At 39.5% G+C, this 26928-nt stretch overlaps 1 protein-coding gene across 2 annotated transcripts in view; it reads left to right on the top strand.

Moving 5' to 3' along the window:
• KCND2 (potassium voltage-gated channel subfamily D member 2) overlaps positions 1 to 26928 on the top strand; it is a 263571-nt gene that overhangs the window by 231864 nt on the left and 4779 nt on the right. The window contains exons 2-5 of one of the 2 annotated variants that reach the window (XM_042018103.1): positions 11690 to 11852; positions 21739 to 21837; positions 23390 to 23488; positions 26466 to 26713. In XM_042018103.1, coding sequence (XP_041874037.1) covers positions 11690 to 11852; positions 21739 to 21837; positions 23390 to 23488; positions 26466 to 26713 — 609 coding nt within the window. The remainder of the gene's footprint in view (positions 1 to 11689; positions 11853 to 21738; positions 21838 to 23389; positions 23489 to 26465; positions 26714 to 26928) is intronic. The other variant, XM_042018104.1, reaches the window with a different exon arrangement.

Below are 26928 nucleotides of genomic sequence, written 5' to 3' on the forward strand. Positions count from 1 at the left end.
GCAAGCAAAAAATTAGCTTGGCCTAATTGGCCAGTGCTGAATGTGACACAAAAGCTTATTTTCAAGGGAGGTGAGAATATGTGAAGCAAAACAAGTAATAAATAGAAAGTTGGGAGGATGATTATTTTTAAAGAGAAGGCAATAATTCTATTTAGTATTTCAAGAACATTTTAAAGATATTTATACTATCAGTATTTTAACATACTAAAGTTGTGTTGTCTAATGGAACTAAATATATGGAAGAAGAACCAGGATGTTTTTAAGTTGGAAGGTGTGCCAATGGGCAAAAGCAAACCTGCATTGTAGTCTGGGAACTTTACAGAATCACCAAGGTTGGAAGAGACCTTCAAGATCATCTAGTCTGACCATCAACCTGGCACCACTGTAACCACCCCTAAACCGTATCCCCAAATGCCACATCCAGACACTACCCAAACACTTCCACAGATGGTGACTCTACCACCTCCCTGGGCAACTTATTCCAATGTCCAACCACTCTTTCAGCAATTTTTTTTTTTAATATCTAATCTGAACCTCCCACAGTGCAATGTGAGGCCATTTCCTCTCACCCTTTCACTTGAGACATGGCAGAAGAGGCCAACCCCCATCTGGCTACCACTTCCTTTCAGGTAGTTGTAGAGAGAAATGAGGTCCCCTCTGAGCCTCCTCTCTCTAGACTAAGCAACCCCAGCTCCCTCAGCCCCTCCTCATAAGACTTGTGCTCCAGCCCCTTCACGAGCTTCTTTGTTCCATCTCTGACTTGCTCCAGCACCTCAATGTCATTCCTGAATTGAGAGGCTAAGAACTGGACACAGGACTTGAGGTGTAGCTTCACCAGTGCCAAGTACAGATAGACAATCCTTTCCCTGCTGGCCACACTGTTTCTGATACAAGCCAAGATGCCACTGGCCTTCTTGGCAACCTGGGCACAAGCTGGCTCGTTTTCAGCCAGCTGTAACCACCAGGTGCAAGTCCTTTCCTGCTGGGCGACTTTCCAGCCACTCTGCCCCCAGCCTGTAGCTCTGCATGGGATTGTTGTGACCCAAGGGCAGGACCCTGCACTTGGCATTGTTGAACCACACTCCTTGCATACATACTCCTTTGATCAAGTGCCCCAGTGCCCTGAAGTCCATTTCGATTGCTTCAGGACTCATTTCTTCAATCTCATCACTACGGACCTGACAACTAATAGAGGCTAATAGTCAGAGGGTTGTAACAGATCAGGGAGTTTCCAAGTAAAATCCCTTACCCAGGCCCCAAGGAGGCAGCAGACCTCCCTGTGGGATGGGTCCTGCTGAAAAAAAAGCAGGAGTTGCAAATTTGCTGGGAATCATCCCTAGATCTTGATCTGCCCATTAGAGTGCTGAACAGCATGAAGGCCAGCAGTGGTGAAAACCTCTTGTCAGTCAGAGTTTTACTTGAACATGGGAGCAGCTGGATTTGATTCCCAGGTGAAATCAGCTCACAGATCTCAGTGCTGTGCCCAGTAGCTGTCACAAAAAGAGGCATGGCTGTCCTTGCAAACTTTCACAGTGCTTTTTAGTGTTAATGTGATTTATACTTGGAGCAGTTTTACCTGATGGCTAATATATACTCAAGAGAAATTTAGGAATGGATTGGCAGATAAATGCTTTATTTTGAATTTGCTGCTATTTAGCACAAGTATTGCAACTAAAAGGAAAAAGGTAGAAGAAATAAATGACATAAAATTTTCAGCAATATTTCTGGGATGAGCACTGGAATATACCTAATCATACAACTAATAGGAAAACTCTCTCTCCACTGGAACATCAAAACATACCCCTGGGCTTCAGAAAGTGTGTTTGAATCTGCACCAAAATTGTGCTTCACAGCTCAATCCTAATTTTAGTCACAATGCTGAAAAGCTTTACCAAATAGCACGTTCCTAGAATGACACAGAATTGTGTGGGATTGTCGTCTTCCATGTGCTCATGAGGTGTCTGAGGGAACAGAGAGTGCCCACGAACCAAGGCCAGGTGGGGGAGATTAGATGGGTGGTATTTAGCAGTTGCCTTTGGAACCATTTCCCAGGAAGAATGTGTCAAACTCTTGCCCATCCTGCTGGGAATCGATGGAGCCTGGAACTGGGCTCTCTTTACAGCAACCCTTGGTGTAGTCAGTACATCTCACACTGCTCCTGTTTACCACCAGCACTGCGGTGTCTTTGTTCAGTCATTACTGGGCACCATGGCCAGACCCTCACTTGAAGGCATTGCTCATCTTTTACCTCTAACCTTTGATGTGAAGAATGGCTGGAGATGGTGCTGCTTTTGAAGGTGAGGCCTTTTATAGCCAGATGTTCATGTTGCTTCCGGTTAATGTCTCACACAGGAACTGATAGAAATTCTTTATACTCTATTTTATTTGCATCCATTTATTTAAAATACTGAGTCCTTGGGATTGGTGTGCATTCATCCTGGTTCATATTTGTTCATTTCTCCATGAGATATAAAACATTGTCTCTTAACATTATATTGCTTTTTAATCCAGTTCTCCCAAGAAAGAATTTTCTGAAAGAACAAAGTGGGAAGAAAAAAACACCACAAAAGGAAAAAGTCATATCCATAGGACAAACAAAGATTCATTCCTTTTAACCTAAATGCTGGTACAAATCTAGGGGTGAGTTTTCTTTGTCTGGCTGGCACAGGTGCTGGCTGAGCTATGCCATTTCACTGATTATTTTGTACAAATTATGTGATGACAGTCATCAAAACACCCGTGCTATGCCAGAAGCCCAACAGCTCCTTTTCCTCTGTCAGTGATAGATATCTGGGAAGCAAGGCAAATTTTATCAGCTCCCACTAATAAAGATTTGGACAGAGAAATAGCAAGAGTAAGAAATCATGCATTAACAGGGTGAGTAATAATGGCTCACTGTCCAAGTTGGGATCAGAAATATAAGCTATCCTGAACTGGTCTATACCTCTTCTTAGAAAACTGTGCGCAGGTCTTGTTTTCCCGCAAATAATGTAAAAAAAAATTAGTGGAGATTCCAAAAAGGGCAAAAAGTATGATCAAATATAGGGAGCAGATTCTGTATGAACACAGTAGGACTTGTCAGCCTAGGAAAGAGATAAGGTAAGTAGGTATGAAAACAAGAGGCAGGAGGAGGCTGGCTACAGAATATCACCAGATGCTTTTTTGAATACAAGAACCTGGCTGGGGGCATCACACGGAAGAAGGATTTGCAGCCAGAACAGTCAAAAGGACACTGACCAAGGAACTACAAAACAGTGTTGTGAATGCCAGAAACGTGCATGAATTTAAAGGGTCAAAATAAAGCCCATGGAAGTCCAACCCACCAAGAATCACTAATTACAAAAAAAAATATTGTAGCTCTGGTACTTCTTCAGTTATTTGTAAGTGGTTGAAGGATGGAATGATATTCATTCAATGATATTATCATGTATAGTTAGCTGATTCTTTTCCCTATATGTTTGTTTGCTTCAGGTTCAATTTTGGAGACTGAATATTAGGGTAGATGAAGTTTCAGTCTGAACTATTATTGGCATTTTTTTGTTGATTTATAAGCTATGAAAGAGCTGGACAGTTCATCCTATATATGTGTTTCTGTGTGGGTGCATGCTCTGACAAAAGAACTGTTAGAAAATTAGGTCCTAACTAAGTAATACAAGTCATTGATTTTTAGCAGCAAAGACCTTGGAACATTTTCTCTTTGTGAAGTAAGCCAGAATTGCAGGAGCAAAGATCAAATTGTCTTTTTTTTTTCCTCTCTCTTAGTTACTTTTGGCTTTACGTATAATAGGATGAAAAAAATTGTATGTCTGCATCAGACCCCAGAAAATACAAAGTATTTGAGTAACAGTGGAAAAGTATATTCTTCCTATAATCATTTGTACCATTTTATGAAATATCATCTAGCCAGGCGTTTATTCTCTGTCCATCACCATGGTATCTTAAAGACTTAAAATTTTAAAGTAATACAACAAAATAATAAATTAATTCAATGTTTATCTGATATCATATTCTTGGGATAAAGATGATTTTAAGAAATTAAGTCATTTTTACTTACATCTGACTCATTCTTTCAAAGCTGGTTCATTTCACATGCACATACAGAAGTGTTTTTAAAACAGAATTAGCTCCCAAACAGCAACTTAGATACTTTTCAAATTATAACTCTACAGGCTGACTCCTTAAGGCAACACAGTTGAAATGCTTATTTAGAAATTCCACTTAAAATTATTACCAGTAGCAATTTATATTATCTGTTGTTGGATGTAATGTTGAAATAAATGGCTAATTAGTGTCAACTTGCCAGCATTTAGTTACCAAGCAGCTTGCAGGCTCTAGGGAACAGCTTTATAACCATCTACAGCACTCTCTTTAGACAAGAACCCCATTTAGCAATTGTCACATGTAATTTGACATGCCTGTAGTATTGCTTTATCCATAGAACTTCTTTTTGTACTCGCAGAATGGTTAGTTTCTATATTTCTAGTAATGGTCTTTTTTTAAGTGATCTCCAAGTTAAAGTGGTTAACTGATATTTTCTCCCTTGCAATATATCTGCTTAGTCCCACAGCTAGTCTACTACTTCTGAAGGCAGTTAATTGAGATTGGTTTATTCATATGCCCATGAGAGCCCAAAGGCAGGGCTTAAGCAGTCACTCATCCCTTGCAGAGTGTGTGGCAGTCTAGCTGATAAATTTTATTGCTGACATACAGTCCTCCATCCAGTAAACTAAGCAAAAAATCCCACCGAATAAGATGGCAGATCTCTCAGGAGAGCATCTCCATCACAAAAACCACTGCTGGAAGACTCAATTCTGAGTTACTCCATAATGGGACGTGATCTCTACACCACTTTAAACAAAAATGGGGTTTGGAAGCACAAGCTTCCACTGCAGAGATGTTCTGCAGTGATTGTCACAGTGTCAGTGTCACCTTCAGTCAGGACATGGCTTGGGCAATGGCAGGACCGCGTAGACTGAGAGCTCCTGCACTTGCCACAGGATTCGGGTTCTGTGTGAAGGGTTGTGCAAACCTTTGCCTACAAACTCTAAAGAAGGCACATTTTCACCTGTGTGTGTGGGTGATGGCCAGTGTATTGTGAGAACCACCATGATTTAGGGAACACTTGGAAAGGCAGCTTGCAAGTTTTACATCAAGAACAGTTTTACTGCTATGTTGCTTTTCTTATCAATATGAAGTGTTGGATCCATTCAGAAACATTCTCTTTTTCCTAAAAACAAACATGCTTATTTCTGCTTCTGAAGTCTGGGGGAAAAAACCAAACAGAAATGCCACCTCAGTAGTATGTCTGTGACTGTAATGCTGCTGTTGGGAGTCAGCTGAGCTGTACCTCTGGTAGCTTAAAAATCCCCCATGCAGCATGGACCAGAGATCATACTTCTGTGATGATTTGCTCAGGAACAGGTAGGATATTAAGTTTTCCTATTCAGTGAGGGAGAGATGACAACAAAAGATATCTTTTACCTCTTTGAATTTAATATTTTATGGTAAATGAAGACAGAAGGAATTTGGTTATCTGAAACTTGGTCTGGATTGCGAGAAGCTGGGAGTGTTTCCTTGATCAAGCCTAAAAGCTTTTGCTTTTAACAAAGCAAAAGTTCCTGTGTTTTGACCTCCGAGTACTAAAGTCCTACCTGTGCAAATCTGTTTAAGTGAAAACCCTGGTGCACATACAAACAAAACAAAACAAAAACACAACCTCCCTCCCCCTCAAATCCCCTGACTTTTGTTAGAAATTCTGTATTTCAGGAACTGCTAACCCAGCCAGGTGCAGGGGCACTAGTTTAATTCTCTTGCACAGCAGGCTGGAAAACCCAGGGAGCACTACCACTTTTGAGAAGCAGATGTGGTTTTCATCATTCATGAATGATGATTCTGGCCAGCGCTTGAAGGAACATTTGTGGGCCCAGAGGGGACCATGTCCATCACTATTAGGCAGAAGAGAGGGCTATTGCAGCAGAGGGCCCTGCACAGCAGTAAAAGCATCCAGGAAGATTATTTGCAATTCCATGCAGAATCTTCCTAGGCTGGAATAAAATTTGAAGTAATCTGTGTAATGTTGTTCTGCATCTCACACAACCAGCAATCTTTTGCATTAGTAGAAATTGTTTTTCCAAAATCGTTAGGCTATTTTCAGAGCTAGCCAAAACCAGGACAGTAAGGCTGCAGATTCCTCATGGTTATTGTTTGTTAATGTCAGAGAGGATGGGAATGTCTTTTCCTGCCTACTCTCCTATACCGGGATGTAAGCGTGTGCCCAAGTGGGTGGCTGGCAGCCTAAACTCATGGGCCAATGAGCAACTGTATAATCTTCTCACCAGAGCAGCCTCTGGGGCTTCTCCTGGAGAAGAGGAAAGAGCCATTAGCTGAGGCAGGAGATAAGAGCAGATGCATCATCATCCCACCCAAGTGGATAAAGAGCCAGCCCTGCACAGAGCAAGCGAGCAGCTGGAGGGCAGGAGGATAGCCCTGGCCCTGGGATGGCAGGGCACTGTTCTTTTCATCAACTCCAGTGCAAAAATCTTGATCTCTGCCTGGATGACCTGCTAAATCTACTGGGAAGTGTCATTTGTCTCCCACACATGAAGGAATATGAGCTGTGCTGGCTTCTACAAAGATTGTTTAGTTTCCATGGATCTCATACTATTTCAATTATTCTTTGATCATAAATTGCCTTGCTTTTAAAATAAGTATTACCAAGTTAATTTTAATGTCTATCTATTTTACAACTCCATTATTTTCTGACATGTTTTACATGTTCGAAAACAAAAAATGTTACTAGCTTTCCTTTTCAGCAAACAATATGGGAGCAGACAACAGACATCAATCAATGTAATAATTCTTTAAAGAATGTAAATTAATTCGAACGAGGTGGAGGAGGGCATATGTACCTGTAACACGCATTTTAAAATGTTTCAGCAGTTGCATTTGGTTTTAATGGCGTTTACGCCCTCTAGTGTCAGAAAGCCTTATCGTAGCGAGGGTTTTTTTATCCTTTACTGTGTCTGCCAGTCTCAGCCTTGAGTATTTAGGCTTGGCAAAAATGCAAATGCTGGATTTATTCTTCCTATATATGTCCTCCAATTCTGCAGATTTGGTACAGAGGTCACTTGGGGTTGTTTTGACCCAAAGTGAGCTATTTCAAATATTAATTTCTGATGTAACACAAAATAAATTACAAATTCTGTCATTATTTATTTTGACATCCACAATACACTTATTTTTCAATTGGAAAAAAAAAGTTACTCCTGTGTTAAAACAAACAAACAAGCAAAGAGGAGTTAAATAAGCAGCATTGTCCTTCTCATTTTTTAAGATTATTAAAGAAAATACACTGTCTCTCACATCAAGGAAAAATGCCCAAAACGTATGATTAATTTCAGTTATAATTTGGACCTTTGACTTACGAAATATTTCATCTTACAGCCATCAAAAACTGGGTTTCATTAGATTCAGGAATAAGATGAATAGCTGATGATGCCACAAATAGAGCCTGTGTTGCCTGAGATTTCTTGAATTATGGGTATGCAACACCAGATATATTCCACTCATCAGTTAGAAAAGCAGTAGTGTGTTGGCAAGTGGATGTCCATGGGTGAGATCTGACATGGCAATGCTGAGATTACTGGCTGGGCATTAGTAACCCTAAATGCATTTGTGTTTCCCAAGATCCTGCAAGAGCTCTGTCTTCTGTGTGTGATTCAAGCTGCATTTCATTCCCCCCAGTCTATCATGGAAAGTGCTACATCACACCCACGTTACTCACATCAACACTCTGAAAGATCCACTATTTGCAATATGAAGGAATCCACTGGCTTGCTGTCTTGTCTTGCAGTAAGGAGTTAAATATGCAAAAATTATCTGTCACCTGATGAATACAAACAACTGAGACAAACATACATGCCTTTAAATCCATCCATCCATCCATCCATCCATCCATCCATCCATCCATCCCTGTACAGTGTCACTTAGTGAACAGATATCCATGGACTGCAAGCAACAACCCATCTGGCCTGTCTGGACTACATCTAGTAAAACCTAAGCATTAGTTTGATATGTTGTTTCTCACTTGTAATTTGATAAAACTTGATTGACACATCTAGATTGTAATAGCCTTTTCTCTTCCCTTTCTTAGGGCTACTGAAGTAGAATGCACCTGACTGATATCAGGGATCAGTATGAAGCCTCTTTTTCTTCATTCATCCAGCACATAAAATATTGGGATGACACTTCTGACATTACAAAATTAGATTGTCAGTACAAATCACGAATGCCCAAAGACTGGCTTGAGCTTTGGCTACAATAATAGACATATGCAGAACAGACGATATAGAAAGCTATGGAAAGACCACAATTAGGGAAAAAAAAACAAATGAAGGAGAATATGTTTGCAGTTCCAGCCTGAGGAAAAGGGAGACAAGCAGAGTAGCACTAGATAAAACCTTAAAATAGTTCTCTTTCGAAAAGGGAGTCTGTGAAAATTGCTTAATAAGATTCTACATTTGTTGTGTCTCTATGGCTGAAGAAATCAGATTTTCTGCAGAATTTAGAATTTGTTTTAGAGGTCAAGTATGAATTTTCCACCTTGAAATAGTAGCACCTCGAAGCTTCCCTGCCATCTGAAAATGGAGTTACAATCTTTTTTTAGTTTAGAGCTTCCAAAGGTTAAAACAATTGCAGTTAGGGTTATAGAAGGAATTTTCCCTTCATTTTATGTCCTCCATTTCCATTGTTGGTGTTCAGTGACATATGAGGTATAACTAAAGTTAATGTTTAATCCAGGAGGAGGAACTTCAGTAACAATTCTGACTACACACTAGACTAAAATCTGTGTCACTGTCCCAGAGGAGGGCAAGGCTAACCAGGGTAAATCTAGCAAAACCTCTGTTTTGTCACAAAAGTAACCAAATATGTTTCTCTCCCTGTGAGAATTGGGAAGACTAATTTCTTTGAAGTAATTTTTTCTGACCATAATTTTATTTAAACATCTCCAACACAGTGGTTAGCAGCAGAAGAAAACCCAATTATGTAAGAATTATTAATGATGTGAAAGGTATTACTAGCACTAAATAACAGACAAGCAGAATTACCTTTGGAAAATGTCACTGTATTGAAACTGATGCAAACTAAGAAAGAAAAGTAACCAAAAGCAAGTTATTTTAAAGTAAGCAGTATATGCATCTGCATGACATTTTGTCCAGAAGGTAAGAAAAACATTGCAAAGTACCTTCTTGTGTCAAACAATCTTAAATTTTTTATTTCACTCTGTAACACTAAAACATTTTGAAAAGGCATCTGCTTATGTCACTGGTTAGGTCCACACATAAATACAGAAATGCTAGAGATAGATGAGCTTGTGGTTCCTGTCACAACTCCTAAAGCTTCAGTCTGCTCTTGATTCATATAATTATAGTGTCACATTATCAGCAGGATGAACTATATCCCTGAGCAATTTCAAGCCAAATTAATTAGAGCTAGCAATGCCATCTGTCCACAGCTGCCATCAGTGACAATGTAAGCTTATGGAGGTCCAGCAGTTCAGCATTTCAAGTTATGAGCATCTAAACATAGGTTTAGGAATCTCATTTAAGAGATCTAATTTAAGAGCTCTAGCACTGGGCATGTGTAAATTTTGCATTTCAAAATCCGGTTGTGTCAGGTTTCTGTTGACACAGTTTGATGCAAGATACGAAAATACTTGGATTGTATCTGTAACAATGAAGTAAAACTAATGAATACTGTAAAGGAGAAATGTTTACCAGTGATTTGATCCTAGGAGTTCTCCACAAAGCCCACCACCCTGGCCCTATGCCCACTGCTTTTTCTATTCTGCCTGGAAAAAAAATGGGGTTAGTGAGGTGTTGGGGATCCCATTTGTCAAAGAGACCTTGAAAGGTCATTTTTCCACTTCCTTGCCCAAAGAAAAGAAAAGTGGGGCATGCATACTGTTGATAGTCAGCTCTGGCTTTAGGAAGAATAAGCACCAAAAATGTCTGTGTTGTAGGGTGCAAATGTTGATGTGAATGAAAGCATGATTCTCTTTCTGGTATTTTTCCAGTTTTTAGTTACCTTTAATTAAGACCACCTATATTATTCATTTAAAAGATGGATTCTATTAAATTATGTATTTTTCATGCAATCCTGCATGTCGCAAAATGAGAAACTAATAGCATTCAAATTCTGGGGGGGGGCGGTATTGGCAGAAATATTGATTATATTATTCATGTGAATATTTTATCTTGGACATGCTTGGTAAAGCAACCAAATATTTATTTAACACAACATAATCTGTGTCAATAGTCTAAGACTTGGTCATCTGTATTATATCTGCCCGGATGACGATTTATTTGAATATTTATGTTCAACACTTTCCTCATATCTTACGAAATACAAACCATTCATCTTCACCTCCTTTTGACATGAGCTGAGCTCTCATTGCTAGAAGGTGTCCTCTAGCTTCATATAGTTTCTCCATCATCCCATATCCTCACCCTTTTATCCACTCCTTGTGATTAGGTACACAATTCGGACACTGACTTGAAGACTTCTTCCCTCTTCTCTTTTATTTTTCCAGCTCCTACTAAACAGACAGGTTTTGTTTTCCAGATAGTATTTTCTAAATACTGTCCCTCCTGCAGTTTTACTTCTTTCCTTGTGTTAAGAGTTTATAAATTTTTTGTAATAGGGAATGTGCTATCTCTCTGTTCACAAGCATACTAAAGTCACAAGCTAAAATCAATGTTTAATAATAACTTAAAACCAAATGGTACTTGAAAGTAATTCATCTTTTTATTAAACTCTGTAGTATGTAATTACATACTTCTCCCCTACAGAATATAGCAAAATGCAGAGAGCTAATAGCTCTTAATAAGTTTTCACTGGAGTGCCTTTACATACATCAGTAGTACTTTGTTCTTACTTGCTGGACAAAACAACATCCAACATCATAAAGAAAGGTGGTAACTTTAGTAATTCTGAGCACTGCCAGGATGGCAGTTACAATTTATTTGGTTGCTTGCTTGTGGCTTGAGTTTTTCATGTTTGCTTTCACCTAGACCATAGAAGGGACATCTGGAGCTCAGCTACTCCAGCTTCTCCTGTCAACAACAAGAATTTAGGTCAGCCGTGCTTCTGTCCGGCCAAGATGAAAAAATACAATGATAGAAAGTCCATGATCTCCTGGGAAACCTGTTGCAAAAATGTGTCACCCTGCTAAATGAAAGTACTATATCAGCTTAAGTGAGACAACAGATTATTCAGTTTAGCATCTAATTTGCCAAGTGTTCTCTCTCAGATCTTGCCAGTGAAACCGATGAGTTCTTTCAACAAGTGAACAGTGTAAGACTGAACTTCAACACTGATTTTTTTTTTTTCTTAGCAAGGTCATTCTCTCTCCATTGCAATCCAGGCAGCCAGGGAAGAGTACAGCAGGTAAAATGTGATGTACCTGCCCAGTTTGATAGACAGGAGACCCAAAATTTTTTTCAAATTAAAATTATTTGTGCACAACAATGGGCATGCTGCATATATAAGCATATGTGTATAAAGCATTATCTATATGTAAGTATTATTTGCAAGAGAAGTAAAAGCTATTGTGCAATTAATTCATTGTGAAATTAAATAATTAGAAGAGATTTTGTCTTTACTAAGCCTTTCGTTTTCTTTAACCCAGGTATGGTGATATGGTGCCAAAGACAATAGCTGGCAAGATTTTTGGTTCAATATGCTCCCTGAGTGGGGTCTTGGTCATTGCTCTGCCAGTTCCTGTAATTGTCTCCAACTTCAGCCGTATATACCACCAGAATCAACGAGCAGACAAGCGCAGGGCACAGAAGGTGAGCTTCTAATTTTTCATCCTTATGTTGTTGAACAATAGATAAATATGACTTTCTATATGTTGTGTGTAATTATAGTGCATATTTCTTAGCAAGAGGACCACTATATGTATGTGCTACATGCCTAACCCACATCCTAGATGCAAATACTGTCTTATTTTTAGTGAGGAAAAAAAACCCAACACAAACCAAAGCTGGTTCATTTGTCTTTTTTGTCAAAATGTACAGGCCTATTATTTTGGTAATTCATCCTACTTGTTAGACTAGATCTAGTATTTTTAGGCAATAGCTGCAGTCTCACCCACTGAAGATTCGTCTGCATTTTTTCAGGCAGACTTTCTTTCTACCACAATGTTCTGAGGAAAAAAAAAAAAACAACAAAACAACCAACCAAACAAGCAAAACCCCCAAACCTAATAATGATTTCTAACATCTCTGCTAACAGATTGCTTCACTAATCCAGGTTTAGTTTAAGTTCCAGATTCAGTCTCTGAGGGAATCTGATTGTTGGGCAACTTGTCTCTTCAGCTCTATTTTGTTTAAAAGGCTTCAGATAAACAGCTCAATCAGGTAAAAATGAAAGTAAAAGTCTGTTTTTCCAGCTACCTTGATTTGCTGAGTCTCTCACTAAAATATCCACTCAATCTACAAGAAGACTGTTTCCTTCCCTGACACATATGGACAAGGTCAGGGGCTGGGAAGAGAAGTTTTTATCAGGAGTGATGCAGCCAAGCCTGGACAGTCACTTTCATCTCCACATCACTGCCAATGCACTAGTTCCAATCCACTTCTCTGAATTCTGAAGTGCCAGGCAGCTCAGAGAACATCCATTGTCACCTGAAGCCATGTTCTGGGAGCTGAGATCCCTTCTTTCCACTCCTCTGCGAATGGCAGTCAGAAGGCTTTGGATGCCACACAGGTTGCATGATTGTCAAGGCTGGGGTGTCACCACTTGGGCTTTTTGTGGACCCATGGCCTCTCTTGAGAGGTCCTGAGTCTACAGTGGTCTCAGGAGAGCAGGATCATTGCTGGGGGAAGTGTGCAGGCAGACCATGCCTGGGGACTGCATATATAGACCAGGGAGCACAGGCAGTTGCAGGCTGCATCTGCTTCATATCGACAACAGCACCAGGGTCAAAGATAAAAAATGTTTGTGTGTTTCTTTCTGGCCACCTTTTTGACTGATTTCTTCATTACAAAAAAATAAAAACAGTGAAATAAATGTATGCATTCTCAGAATATCTTAAAATCAGGAGGAACAAAGGTACATGGCCAAGAAAGTCATAGGCCCAGGAGGAAGACACAGCACCCTTCAATGGCCACATCTTGGAAAAATGCTGTCAGATGAGGAAAATGGCTATAAAAAGAAACCAGGCATATCACAAGAATTTCATACCTCTCTAGAAACCTGATCTAAAATATAGGCTACTTCAGGGATCCAAATAATGTACTTTATCTATCTACTAATTCCACCCACCCAACAAAGCATGTTGTTTTGTCCCACAGCCTAGTTCCAGCTGTGTGTTCCTCTTTTTCACAGCTGACTTCATGTCACTTCTACACTACCTTGTTTTTGTCAAGAATTTTTCTACTTCTGTTTGTGGAATGGCAGCAGAGAAACCACTGTATCTCAGCCAGAACACAGTGCTCCTGACTGTGCCCCTGATCACTGTGGCAGTCATGGGTAATAGATCTGCTTGATCCCAGCAATCACTGTGCCTATTCTGAGCTTTCATAATAGCTGCAGACACAACCTTTTCAGACAGAAACTGTCTCCTACTGCATGCCACAAAACAGAGTTTTCTAGGCCTGCTTTACATTTGTGTCATGGTCTAAACCCAGCCAGCATCCAAGCCCCATGAAGCTGCTCACTCATTCCCCCACCAGCAGGATCAGGAAGAGAACTGGAAGGATAAAAACACAGCCCCACATGAGCCACTGTGAAGAAAATTAACACTACCCCAGCCAAAACCCCAGCACAGTTTGTCAGTGAAAAAAAGATGGACACTAGAAAATATCTCACAAAAGTGAGATTGGTAGACTGGCTGCTATTCCCCATAATCTCTTCCTGAATAGAAACTGCTTTAGTTAATCACTGACTTTTTCTCCTTGCAAAACAGTGAGCTCATTGTATGTTTCAAGCAGGAACATGAAGTGATGAATGGCAATCCTGCCAAGTGTTTTTTCCTCTGCTCCCCAGAACCATGCCAACAGTAAGGATGAGAGATCTCCTCTGACTGTGTTTATGCCCTTTTTGCTTTGGAGAAAATGGCTTTGAGGTCTGATTAACTTAGCACTGGATGTGTGTTTCATTGATATCTTCTATTGCAAAGCTAATCTATTTCAATCTAAAACGACTGAGATGTTGAACTGAATATTGCTCTGATGGACTAAAAAAGAAAAATCAACAAAAAGCACTTCATGGGTACTGTATGGTCCATATTTAGCTATGAAATATAGCCTTGCATTTCACAGGGGGTTTCTACTGCATTGCAAAAGAATATTCAAGCAAAAAGGTCACATTATTGAAGTTTGAAATTCCTTCTTCATTCAATACAATAGAGGCTTTACACTATTTTCTGAAATAAATGTTACCCTAGGCACCGAACCTATTTCTGTTCTCTGAGGCTGAAGAACATAAGCTAAAAAGAAGGTGCTGTTTCATGGAGAGCAGCACAAACCCCTGCAGGCAGTGGTACCTCCTGCTGGCTACAACAGCTTCAATTGGACTGAGACAGTTGTGCCTTTGAATTGTGCAACTTTATCAATATCTCACACAGAAGTTTAATCAAGATAGACTTCAGAAATGGCAAAACACTTGGGCTGGAAGGAAACTCAAGAGAAAGTTCTTTGCTGAAGCGTTGAAGTCTAGTTCCAGGAGCACTGGCAATTTACAGTAGAAAAATTTTGTCATTAGGATTGTTCAAGAGCCATGTGACCATCATTTTATGCATTTACTGAGTTCTGCACAGTTACTGAAGATTAGACAACTCCATTTGTTTCTTTTTGGCAAAAAGACACTGCACATTAATACTTGGGAGAAGATGGAAGAGAGAAATTTATTTATATACCATTGCATTTTGAATGCATTTTAAAGGAAGCTCTTGATAAAAATACATTGTTGTAATTACCATGAAATCCCACTCTGTAATACAGACAATGTTGGCAGGATAGGCCAGCTTTCTGCTGCAGTACAGGAAACCCCTTGCAATCATTATAAACAAAAAACAGAGAGAAAAAAAAAAGAAAAAAGGAAAACAAAAAGGAAAAATCAGCTATGCTTATCAAAATGTTGTTTTCTATCAAGTATTAAGGTCCAAGGATCTGCCCTATCCTGACAAGAAATGAACGAATAAATAATCCAAACTAGACATTGAAATTCAGGGCATAACTAATTATGCCCTGGAGTATTACTGTGCCTTCTTCTCAAGCAGTTTTATCAGTACTGAGACAGTTTTGAAGAATGCTATTTGTGGAGCTTTTGTCAGCTAGAGACAACTTCAAGAAGCTGTTATTTTGGTTGCCCATTAACTTTGGGCAACGCTAATGACAGTTGTGTTGTCATGTACAAAGGCAAGAAAAGGAGGGGAAATGAAAAGGGAAGGGAGAAGGGAAGGGAAGGGAGAAGGGAAGGGAGAAGGGAAGGGAGAAGGGAAGGGAGAAGGGAAGGGAGAAGGGAAGGGAGAAGGGAAGGGAGAAAAAAGGTTTAGGCAAGGTTGGATATCATTTCCTATTCTGTATGTGATAGGTAGCAAGGGCTAAGATTTGGCAGGACCCTTACAGTAGCATATTCACTGGGATGACTACCAGGCCAGGGAAGAGACAGAAGGAGGCACAGCTTCTCTCTTGGAATGGGTATCTGGCCACTCCATAGCAGCTTGGACCTGAAGGTCCTTTCCAGCATACTGCAGCAGCAATTATGATTATAAAGTCCTCCACACCCTGAATAAAGTATCCCTTGCTATATGGCTTTTCTGTTTTCCATACATGTCTTTGAGAGGCAAGAGCCTTGTGTCCTTTTGGCCAGCAAGTGCCTGAGTGCAGATACATCTGCCCAGTGTTGTTCATTATCTGAGGAATGAAAGACCCTTAATATTAGTTGCCCAAGTACTTCCTGCCTAGAGTGACTTTGCATGGTGCCTTAACAGAACAGCCAAATAACCATCATCAGTTCCAAAACTTGATTTTAGAAATAAAATTCAACCTGCATCTTTCATGCAAGTATGTTCTTCTACCTTCACATAGCAAAATATATCCTGAAGATTGGCTTGGCTTTATTAATTGTACATGATGCACTTTTCTGTCAAGTTATGAATAATCAGTTACTAGATAATTATAAGTAGCTCTAGGATAAACTGCAACAACAATTGCTTAACAGCATCTGGCAGTCAGAGTGTTTGCAGTAGGAAACCCTGCTAGCCATTTCGAATTCTTTATATGAGATAGGCTGTTAATATCAGGGGCATTGCAGAAATATAACTAACAGTAACTTATCCAGGATTTTTGAGTTTAGCAAAAAAAAAGCATGTAGAACTCATGTTTACTGAACAATAAGTTGAATAGATTGTGAAAGTAAGGCACCACTCAAGAAATGTATGAACCTTATTTCATTCCATATCCATTAATGTGCAAAGTAAACAGCATTTTCTTCTCTATTGATGTCATGTAAATTATTGCCAGCTAATATGAATTCAATCATTTGCAATTACTGAAAACTAGAAAATCAGAGAATGAACTGTGGGTGTGATTTTTCACTTAAACACACAGGGTGGATTTATAAAAGACCAAACAAAAAAATTATATAAACAAAAATGTAACTGATTTTTTGGACAATTTTCGCCCTTGCTCTAGGAGCCACAGTGTTGTGGTTCAGTGCAGGCAGGCAACTAAACCCCATCCTTCTGCTCACTCTCTCCCTTCTCCCGAGAAGAATGGGGTGAAAATCAGAAAGGTAAAACTGCAAAACTTTGTGGGTGGGGATAAAGACAGTCTAATCTTTTTTATAAGGAAGGGAAACAAATGCAGGGGAAAAAAGTGATATAAAAGAACACATTTGCTCAGCACCAAGCCTGTCGCAGAGGAAGAGCAGGCCCTGCCAGCGCCCACAGCATCCAGTTTTATTGCTGAGCATGATGCCCTAGGGTGTGCAATAACCATCTGGTCAGCTGGGGTCAGCTGTCCCATACATGTCCCCCCTAACTCTTTGTCCACCCCCAGCCTCCTCAGTGGGACAGTCGGAGGAGCAGAAAAGGCCTTGGTTCTGTGCAAGCACTGTGGAGCAGTAACTAAAACATCCCTGAGTTATAGACACTGTTTTCAGCACAAATCCAAACTACAGCCCCATAACAGCTACTGTGGAGAAAACCACCTCTGTCCTGACCAAAATCTGTGCACACAGAATGACTGGGAAGGAATTTTAGTATTTTAAATGTATAAAATTATTAAACAATAATTACTATAAGGTAAGTAATTAATAACTTTTGAGTTTTCATAGTAAGATAATTATGTAGCCTGGAGAGCAGCAGGAAACAACAGGAGCTAAGTACTAAATTACCTGGGCTACCCTGGCTTCTTGCATAGCAAGTTGAAGAGAATCTTGCCAGAAATGATTCCCAGTACTGCAGTTAAGCCCTGTCCTAAAGTCTTCCTGATAAAATTATTCTCTTAAAATAGCTGGACAGCTGAGGGCATCTGAGTGTTAAAAGCTGGACGTTGTAAATATCCCAAAGTGCTACATTTAGCACTACTTAAAACCTTGTGAAAATAAATGTTTATATTTCTAAAAGTGACAGAGCTAACTGTTGTTGAATAACAGTGAATTCCCTTTGTGAGGTTTCTATGAATGCAGCCATAGATAAGGATCCAACTCTATGTTGTAAAATTTGAAAAAAGACATACATTTAAAAGAGAAGTTCGGTGCAAATACAAGGGATGTGGCAAGAATTAGAACTGGTCATCAACTTCTTTAGGAAGATGGAAATGAGATGATTATGGTGGAATTTCATTAGAATATGTAAAAGAACTGTATTTCAGCTACATTTGTTTAGTCCTAGACCATGTAAAAATTACCCAAATCGAAGTTGCATACTTAGGAAAACTTCATAGCAAAGATATCATCTATTTCAGGAGAACTTAATATTTTCTTTTTTTTTTTTTTTCCTAGATATTCCATGAAAGAGGAGTATTAGAAAGGGCTTTGCAGTGGTTGAAGGGGGCAGTTGTCACTCCCATTCTGTTATACATGACAGAAAATGCAGACTAAAGGAAAATGCAGTACTTCTGTAACCACAGTTTTCCTGATGTCATTATATAATTTTGATGCCTTTCATGGGAATTCCATCCCCAGTGCATAGCCCTTAAAATCCTGTGGATGACATGAACTTCTAATGATGCCTCAAAAGGAAATGTGAGAAGTCTCTAGACTGACTGCTCATACTACAGGCTCATATATAAATCAGGCAGAAGCACTGAAAATAAATCTTATCACTTTAACAGATTTGTAAACACCTCCAGTTTCAGCAGTATTTTCTGTAAGCTGAAGTATAAACATGGAAGCCACAATATCTAGTTCCTCTCTTGGTAATAGAGTTACTGTCTTCTCTTTGGTAAATGATATAAATTCAGGCCCTCTGAATGAATCTCAGCTGGAAAGATGTAAGCTATTACTTTCTAGCTCACAAAAGCTTTCTAAGATGCAATAAATTCATACTTGCAAAGCAATTTTAAATCTTCACATAGAAAGTAGAGCCTTCATATTACATGTGTCGTAGCACTTTGATATATTAAGATAGTCTGATGGACTGTTATGTTTTTCATATTTCTTTATTAAACAGTGCTGCACCGTAATTATTACTTCAATCACTAAAGAGAAAATGAATATGCATGCTAAAAGGAAAAGCAGAACTAATGTATGTTAAATGTCCGCTCATTAAATCTAATGAATCTCCCCGTATTAAGAGCAGACTGAAAAGTACCACATCAAAAAACATTTGTGACTGAAATCACTTATTTATGGGACTCCAAGCTGCATCCTCTAAAGGCATTTCCAAGGTATCTTGAGCTCCTAAGACTAAACTTTTATATATTTATGAACATAACCAAGTGCACTTGTCCCAGCCCATGACAATTCTGTGGTGCAGGTAAAACTCCCCTACCCTTCAACCCAGCATGCTGGGGTTGCATCACAGGAGCACCACTTTGAAAACAACCTATTTTCTGCCTGCCCAAGCAGCTTTTTAATTGCTAACCCTGAGGACTGAGCCCTAACCGTGCTGGTAGCCTTGGATGTGCCACCTAAGAGTCCAAGTGAGCCAGGGGGGTGGGAGCTGTGACAGTTCCCCACATTGGTTGCTCCTGGGGACCCCAAGGCACGTCATCGGGGATCTTTTCTCTCACCACTAGAATAAGATGCATTAACTGCATTGCTGGAAAAGCTGTTTGCACCGAGGAAGTTGATAAACCAGTGTGTTATTCTAAAATGGGCAATATATCACAAAATCAGTCAATAGCTTCTCCTGTGAGATTTTTGGCTCAAGGATGCACGCATGCAGAGCATTACTTTATTTTCTTTCAGAACAATTAAATGATAATAAATGCATGACATAGCATAATCCAGATTTCAGCCATGTTAGCTGTTAGCTGTCATAAATTTCTTGGCTTGCTGTTGCAACAATCTGTGAGTTTGAGGTTGTAAATGCGAAGAAAGGTGGTGTTGAGCCATTCCTCTAAGTCAGTTAATTATTAGTCATGCCAGAGAGAGCTGGTGGCTGCAGTGACCAGGGTGCTTCCCTCTGTAAGTGCAAGCTGACATTTAATGTCCCAGAAATTTGGGGAAGGGAGGAAAATACTCCGTCTGTTTTTTGAACATATCAACTGAGTAAGTATCAGATATGAAAATCCCTACTAATATATCAAAGTTGGATTTTCAAGTTCTTCACTGTATCTCCTTCTGTGCTTCAGCAGCCATTTAATTCCAGATGCTGCTTGGCATTTCAGAATCAGAAATCTAACCATGAAGATAAACCTAGATTCCTTCTTATACATGTAACCAGCCACAGAAAATACGGAACCAGGATGCCATCCTAGTAATCCCACAAAAGCTTTTGTTTTCCACATCAACGGTTGAGAGATTCCATTCTTAATGCCTTCCCCTACTTCTGGGTTCTAGGTGCTGTACAAAATTCAGTGGATGCAAAATGTCCCTCACTCATGAGCCTCCTACTCTGGATGAAAGTCACCTTCACAAGCGATGAGGCTCACCTGAGAAAGCACAAATTTCTCTCAGCAATTTAATACCTGCAGTCTGTGAAAAATCAGGTTGTGAACAGTCTATGACCAAAGATGTTAAGTATTAAGTCTGGTTATACCAACAGATGTGAAGCGGTAGGTGGAGGCTGGTGAGGAGTGATGTCTCTCAGGGCTTTGTCTTGGGACCAGTGCCCTTCAATATGTCCATCAATGAAGCCAACAGTGAGATCAGGTGACCCTCAGCAAGTTTGCAGATGACACAAAGGTGAGCAATGCAGTTGATACAACAGAAGGAAGAGCTGCCAACCAGAGGGACCTGGAAAAACTTGAGAAGTAGGCCCATGAGAACTTCATGACGATCAAAAATTCAAGTGCAAGGTGCTTGCACCTGGGTCAGGACAATTCCACATATGAGTACATGCTGGCAGAGGAAGTCATTGAGAGCAGCCCTGTGGAGAAGAACCTGGGAGTTCTCATGGATGAAAAGCTGAACATGAGCCAGCACTGTGCACTCACAGCCCAGAAAGCCAACCACATCCTGGGCTGCATCAAAAAGCAATGTGGCCAGGAGGGTGAGGGAGGGGATTCTCTCACTCTTCTCTGCCCTGGTGAGACCTCACCTGGAGTGCCACATCCAGCTCTGGAGTCCTCAACACAAGAAAGACATGAGCCTGTCAGAGCAGGTCCAGAGGAGGGCCACAGAGATAATCCAAGGGCTGGAGCATCTCTCCTATGAAGACAAGGCTGAGAGAGCTGTTCAGCCTGGAGAAGAGATGTCTCCAGCGAGACTTTAGAGCAGCCTTCCAGCACCTAAGAGACTTATAAAAAAGAGGGAGAGAGACATTATACAGGCAGATAGGGACAGAACAAAGTGCAATGGTTTTAAACTGAAAGAGGGCAGGTTTATATTAGATGTTGGAAACAAATTCTTTATTAAGAGAGCGGTGAGGCACAGGAACAGGTTGCCAGACAAGTTGTGTATGCCCCATCCCTGGAGTGTTCTAGGCCAGGCTGGATGGGGCCCTGAGCAACCTGATGTAGCGTGTGGCATCTCTGCCCATGGTGGGGAGTTGGAGCTAGATGACCTTTAAGGCCCCTTCCAATGCAAACCGTTCTGTGATTCTAAAATGGCCTGGCAAATATTCAGGAACTTAGCTGGGAGACAGCATAAAAGCACTACCATGTTTTGGTACTCCAAAAACCCAGAAGGGTCTGAGAAACCCACTCATAGATGTTGCAACATTATGTTTTTTCTGAACCATTTATTTCCCTTTAAAGAGATTTTCACTGCAATAGCAACTGAAATGGATGTCCATGTTTCTGCCCCACAAGACATAAGCAGTGGCAGTTGCAACAATGCAGAAAAAAACTGCAGCACTTCCAGACTGATCTGTCTAATCCCGTCTCCAAAGTCATTGTCCTTAGTAGCTGATACACACAAACAAATAAAAACTTCTATCATGCATTTTAAATGGGAAGACACTTGTGATTTGCTCCACCTGGAGGACAGATGCAGTGCAGTCTGTCAGTCCCTGTGAGATTGGTATTCATAAGCAACTGATTCCAATTAGCAGTTTTAGATAAACAGGATAAAGGATATGAGTACAAATGACACTCTTCCTTTTGTGTGTTTACACAGAAAGCCAGGCTTGCTCGAATCCGCGCAGCAAAGAGTGGGAGTGCTAATGCCTACATGCAGAGCAAACGAAATGGCTTGCTGAGTAACCAGCTGCAGCAGGTAATGTTTGTGTTCCCTCCACCTCTGGAGTAACCACTTAATGACAGCCGAGCAGTAGTTTATTGAGCTTATCACCAGGGCAAGTCACCTTGGGGCTTTGGGCAATGTTATCTTTAGAGGTAGATTAAGGAAGGATAAACTGGACAATTACTATTGTTAAAGGAAGCTTATGAGAGTCGATGGTGGGGTATTAAGAGATGAGGGAAATGTCCAGATAGAAATGCTGGAACCCACATTTTTAGAGTTAGATCCTGTAGAAGAACTCATTAAGGAAAGTACAGAGCATTTGCCTCTTAGGAGGTGAGTTGGATTTATCTCACTTGGCTTTAAACAGGTAGAACATGGGTGACAAAACCAGGTTTCATCATCAATAAAGGAAAAGGCAGCTCTTGAGTACAGTTTGCCCAGAGGGGTGTTGCAGGGTAAAGTGTTCCCTCAAAGCACCTACTTTGGTTTAAGGAGAATCTTGGTGATTACCTCAAATGCATTGTAATCTAATGTTATCTGAAGCAAATTCCCTGCTTACCCCTGCCAAGGAAGCCAGGACCAGCAGCTGGGACTGGGATCCACAGTGACCCATGCTGCTGGGAGACAGCCCCTTGGCTGCTCAAAGCTGTACCCAGCTGAGAAAGACTGCAGACAGAGTGGTTTTTAATCCCTGCCATTTTCTGGCATTTAGGCTGTTCCCTGAGGGATACAGGAAGGCTTTTATTCCTCTATGCCCTTTCTGTTCAATACATGTTAAACTGCCGGATACTTTAACCTATAGCCAGAAGAGGAGGAAGTGGCTGTCTGTCCATCCGTCCTGTCTAGCACAAAAGATGAGCAGTCAGAGCCCTTGTTTCCTCTTCTGCTTGAAAGAACCCAAATATTTGAACTAAAAAGACACCAAGTAGCTTAATTACCATGCAGATTTCAAATATCCCAAGCTTGAATTGTAATCTTCTCTATTATCCTACTTCCTTCCCCATTAAGTTTTTTGCTTTCTAGTGAATAATTAAGAAAGAAATTAATAAGCAGTGGATGCTTTCCACTTAATTCTTCATTCTGTGTCAGTAACATTTTTATGCACTTTCTAAACCCACTAGATTGGGATCACTAACATGAATTTTTGTGTAAGCAGAAATACCACAAATTCTTTAGTGCTATGAAATGATCCTGGGAGGACAACTATTTTTAATTTTCTTCAAATGAGGCACATTCCCAGGAAAAACAAACATTTTACTGTCACTTAAACTGATTATAATTTTAAGCATGCGTTGATCCAACATTCAAAGCTTATGTGTTTATTGGACTTGTAAATTGTACTATTTTATCTATGTGTAAAAGACCTAAGATGAAAACATTTAAAAGGAGGTGCTAGGGAAGGAAGGGAAATAGTTTGATTTAAAAACAAGCAGAAAAAAATTAAGGTGCAAAATAATTTTTGTTATACTTTGTAGACGAAAAATTGCAGTTATGCTACCATGTACAATCCAGATTAGTTCTGATCAAATATTTGGATAAGAAATACTGTTCAAAACTGAGAATAATACTGAGTTCTATGTATCAGCAGTCCTCCAATGAAGAAGAACAGGCCTTTGTTGGCAAATCTGGCTCTTCCTTTGAAACACAGCACCACCACCTGCTTCACTGCCTGGAAAAAACTACGGTAAGAAAAGAGAACTGTGTTTTCCTGTGAATTGCAACACCAGCCTAGCTTTGAATGTTTTCAGTTATCTCTTCTAATTAATAAGTCTTTATATTAAAAGAGTTAGCTGGGAAGAAAAGCCATTTTATCTTATTTTAAGGCGTTATACCCAAGGCATATAAATAACAGAGAAACACAGCTTCTGCTATATTTGATGGAGATCACTGTGAAAATCTTCCTGCTTTTTCCTCAAAAAAACCCCAAAAACAACCTCCCCACAAACAAACAAACAAACAAGAGTAAAAGGTTTCCCCACAACAAACATTGCTAAATTTTGATAAATTAAAACTTGATATATGTATGTGTGGAATTTAATGTTCTCCTTCTGACAGCATTTCTTTGAAATAAAAGGGCCCAGTTATGACACTTAGCCAGCAATATGTCCCCCATATGCTTGTTGTGCTTATGTCTCCTCCACTCTTACTTTAGAAGTATTAATCTTATAAAATGTGCTGTAGCCCAGAATGTCTTACTTCCTATTCAGAGCATGGTTTCTTTTGCTAAGATTCTTGCCCGGTCCTTTTGAAACATTTTTGAGACATTTTGTACCAGAACCTGATAATAGCAATTTGCCTTTAAAATTTTTCCACAGTTGAATATTACAAACATATTTTAAAAACTTGAGTAATAACCACAGGTCTTGTCAAACTGTCATAGAAATCATGGAAAAAAACTTCTATTCATTTGGTATGAGCTGAATTCAGCTCCCAAAGTTTCACCTTTCCTCTAATCATAATGGTGGAATCTGTAAAACTTAATTTCTTTTTTATTTTTCTTTAGAAAAAGAAGTCTATAAAGCAAGTGTTATTTTGTTTCTAGAATCTACATTCTTTTCTCCTGTTGGGTCCTACTACTGCCCCAGTTCATATGACATATTAACGCAAAAATATATGCAGCAGTTCTAAGTTGTATTCTGGAGATGATGCATTCCTAAAATTTTAGTGGGAACTTGACATTTTGGGCCATCAGCGTTTGGAATCTGGCAAGTTTCTGGTTCACTGTATAACAGGAAGTGTGGTGTGTCTTCTTAGACTCTCACCATCCTTTGTGGTATAAGCATCATGATACTGAGAAAAGGCATATTCTCTTTTCTGTCACTGAAAAGTCAATCGGATAAGATCTCATCCACTCTCAGAAATGCAGAGTGGGCAATGTCATGGAATTCTGTGAAGATTAGAAGAAACTAATTGCACTAAAAATTATATTTTACAAATGACTTTTAGCTAATTTAAGAACAGTTAATTAATAAGTATAATCAAATCAATTAGCTTGTGCCATTATAGCATTTCAAAATGTTTCCACTCTATATTAAAAGTTCAGTGAAAAAAACTCTTTAATTGTTGCTCCATAAAAGTTTTAGGAAGCACAAAATTACTTTTAATCAGCAAAATAGCAGAGTTCATGCCAAACATACTGTAAGCCCCTGAACGTAATCTCACAAGAGCAATTAGGTTATTTTTCTCTCTGAGTTTCATGTCTACTGTGTGATCATGTTCAAAATCTTGATTGTGACTGACACATGCCTTATAAAAGTCATTTGTCGAGGAAGTTCTTTTTTTCCTTATCACTTGAAATTTGCATTCTTCAACACCTCTTAATTCACACAAACTTATGTCTGAGTGAAGAAGAACAGAAGAAATGGAAATAAAAATGTTATGCCTATAAAGGTATTTCCATTTGCCGCAAACACTTGGCCAGAGTTGTTATTCTCTTTACTTTGTTCACATATTATATTGGCCCCATATGGCAATTCTGAAAAACATCAGCACCTTTCCAATTACAGCAAATTTTTTTATGGGAAAAATAATTTACCTCATTCTAATACACAAAAATGTAACAGGCTGGCAAATTTGATGTGAGACTGAGTAGAGGGTAAAACAATCCAGAAAATGCTCCTTAAACAATTCCCCTAAAACATTCTTGCGGGATACATGGACTAAGTCTAGCAGTAAAAGGAAAGTTTTCTTGAAAAAGGAGGCTTTCCCAAACTGCATGCAAACATAGCTCAATCTCTGCATAGTTTGGCCTTCTAGTTTTAAATGAGTACAAAAGTTTCTCCCACTCCCCTGCATCTCCTCCCCTCCCTTGACACCATGAGTAACACCACTATTTCATGCTCTTTTGCACACATAGAATATGTGGAAATTGTGGGTGGGTGTGATATACCCCCTAATCACTTGACAAATTAATGTAAACTGGCTGTTTGAGTGAATTTGGATTCATCTTTGTGACCACCCTATAAAACTACTGTCTTTGCTGGGATTAAGCAAAGACTGCATGAATAAAGAGGACTTCATTTAATTTAAATGGTCAGTCCTCTAAACTGCATTTGACACATCCATCTACAGTAATTAGGAACTTTTAGGATGCTTTTAAATAACTATCTCATCTCCTCTAATCAAAATTTCTACTTGTTTAAATATTTTTTTTAGATAGAGGCATACCTCAAAAAATGTTGTTTCAGGTCCTGATTTCTAACATGTAATTCAAAAGAAAGCCTTATAAACTTATCTGGAAAATATTTATGAATTTTATTATATTATAGTTGAATATAATAAATCTTATTTATTTTCAACTGATATTTAGAGTATTTATGTAAGCACCACTTGCATTTTATTAATAAACATAATTCTCTATTTTGTGGCACTTCAAAGATTATACAGATATTTATAATGCAAACTACATTACAACCACATGCTATTTTGCAAAATAATTTGGATTAACATCTTCTTGTTAATTTTGTTCCAGTGTTTACATTTGCATTGGTATTCAGCCCAGACTAATATGGGCTAAACACTATAATCAAGAATAAGCTGTCTAACTTTCCCAGTTGATTCAGTTGTGTCAATTTAAGCCGTTAAACAATCATGATTAATACGTTCACTTCAATTATCCTTCTGTGTGTGCTTTGTCCCTTTGTTGGATTCCTCTGGGCTAGAACCACGAGTTTGTGGATGAGCAAGTCTATGAAGAGAGCTGCATGGAGGTTTCTACAGTGAATAGACCCTCGAGCCACAGCCCCTCTCTTTCGTCCCAACAAGGCGTGACCAGCACTTGCTGCTCCCGAAGACATAAAAAGACGTACCGCATCCCAAACGCCACCAGCACCGGCAGCCGCCCCGGCAGCGTGCAGGAGCTCAGCACCATCCAGATCAGATGTGTGGAGAGGACAGCCCTGTCTAACAGGTACTTCATGTGCATCAGCACACCGAGAGCTGAGCCCCCCGGCTTTGTTAGGGAAGAGATGTAAACCTGTCGTGGCCGCCACAGGCAGGCGGTGAGGCTTAAGATGAGAGTCCAATACTCATCTAAAAATGGGTACTGGTACTGAAATATTCTGTGCTTCATTTGCTTCAAGCTTAATACAAAATAATAGAATAGTCTCTCTCTATCCATTTCTG

The sequence above is a fragment of the Corvus kubaryi genome, unplaced genomic scaffold (assembly GCF_017639235.1).
Source record: "Corvus kubaryi isolate FWS band 111438036 unplaced genomic scaffold, C.kubaryi_AGA036_p1.0 137, whole genome shotgun sequence".
NCBI classification, from domain to species: domain Eukaryota; kingdom Metazoa; phylum Chordata; class Aves; order Passeriformes; family Corvidae; genus Corvus; species Corvus kubaryi.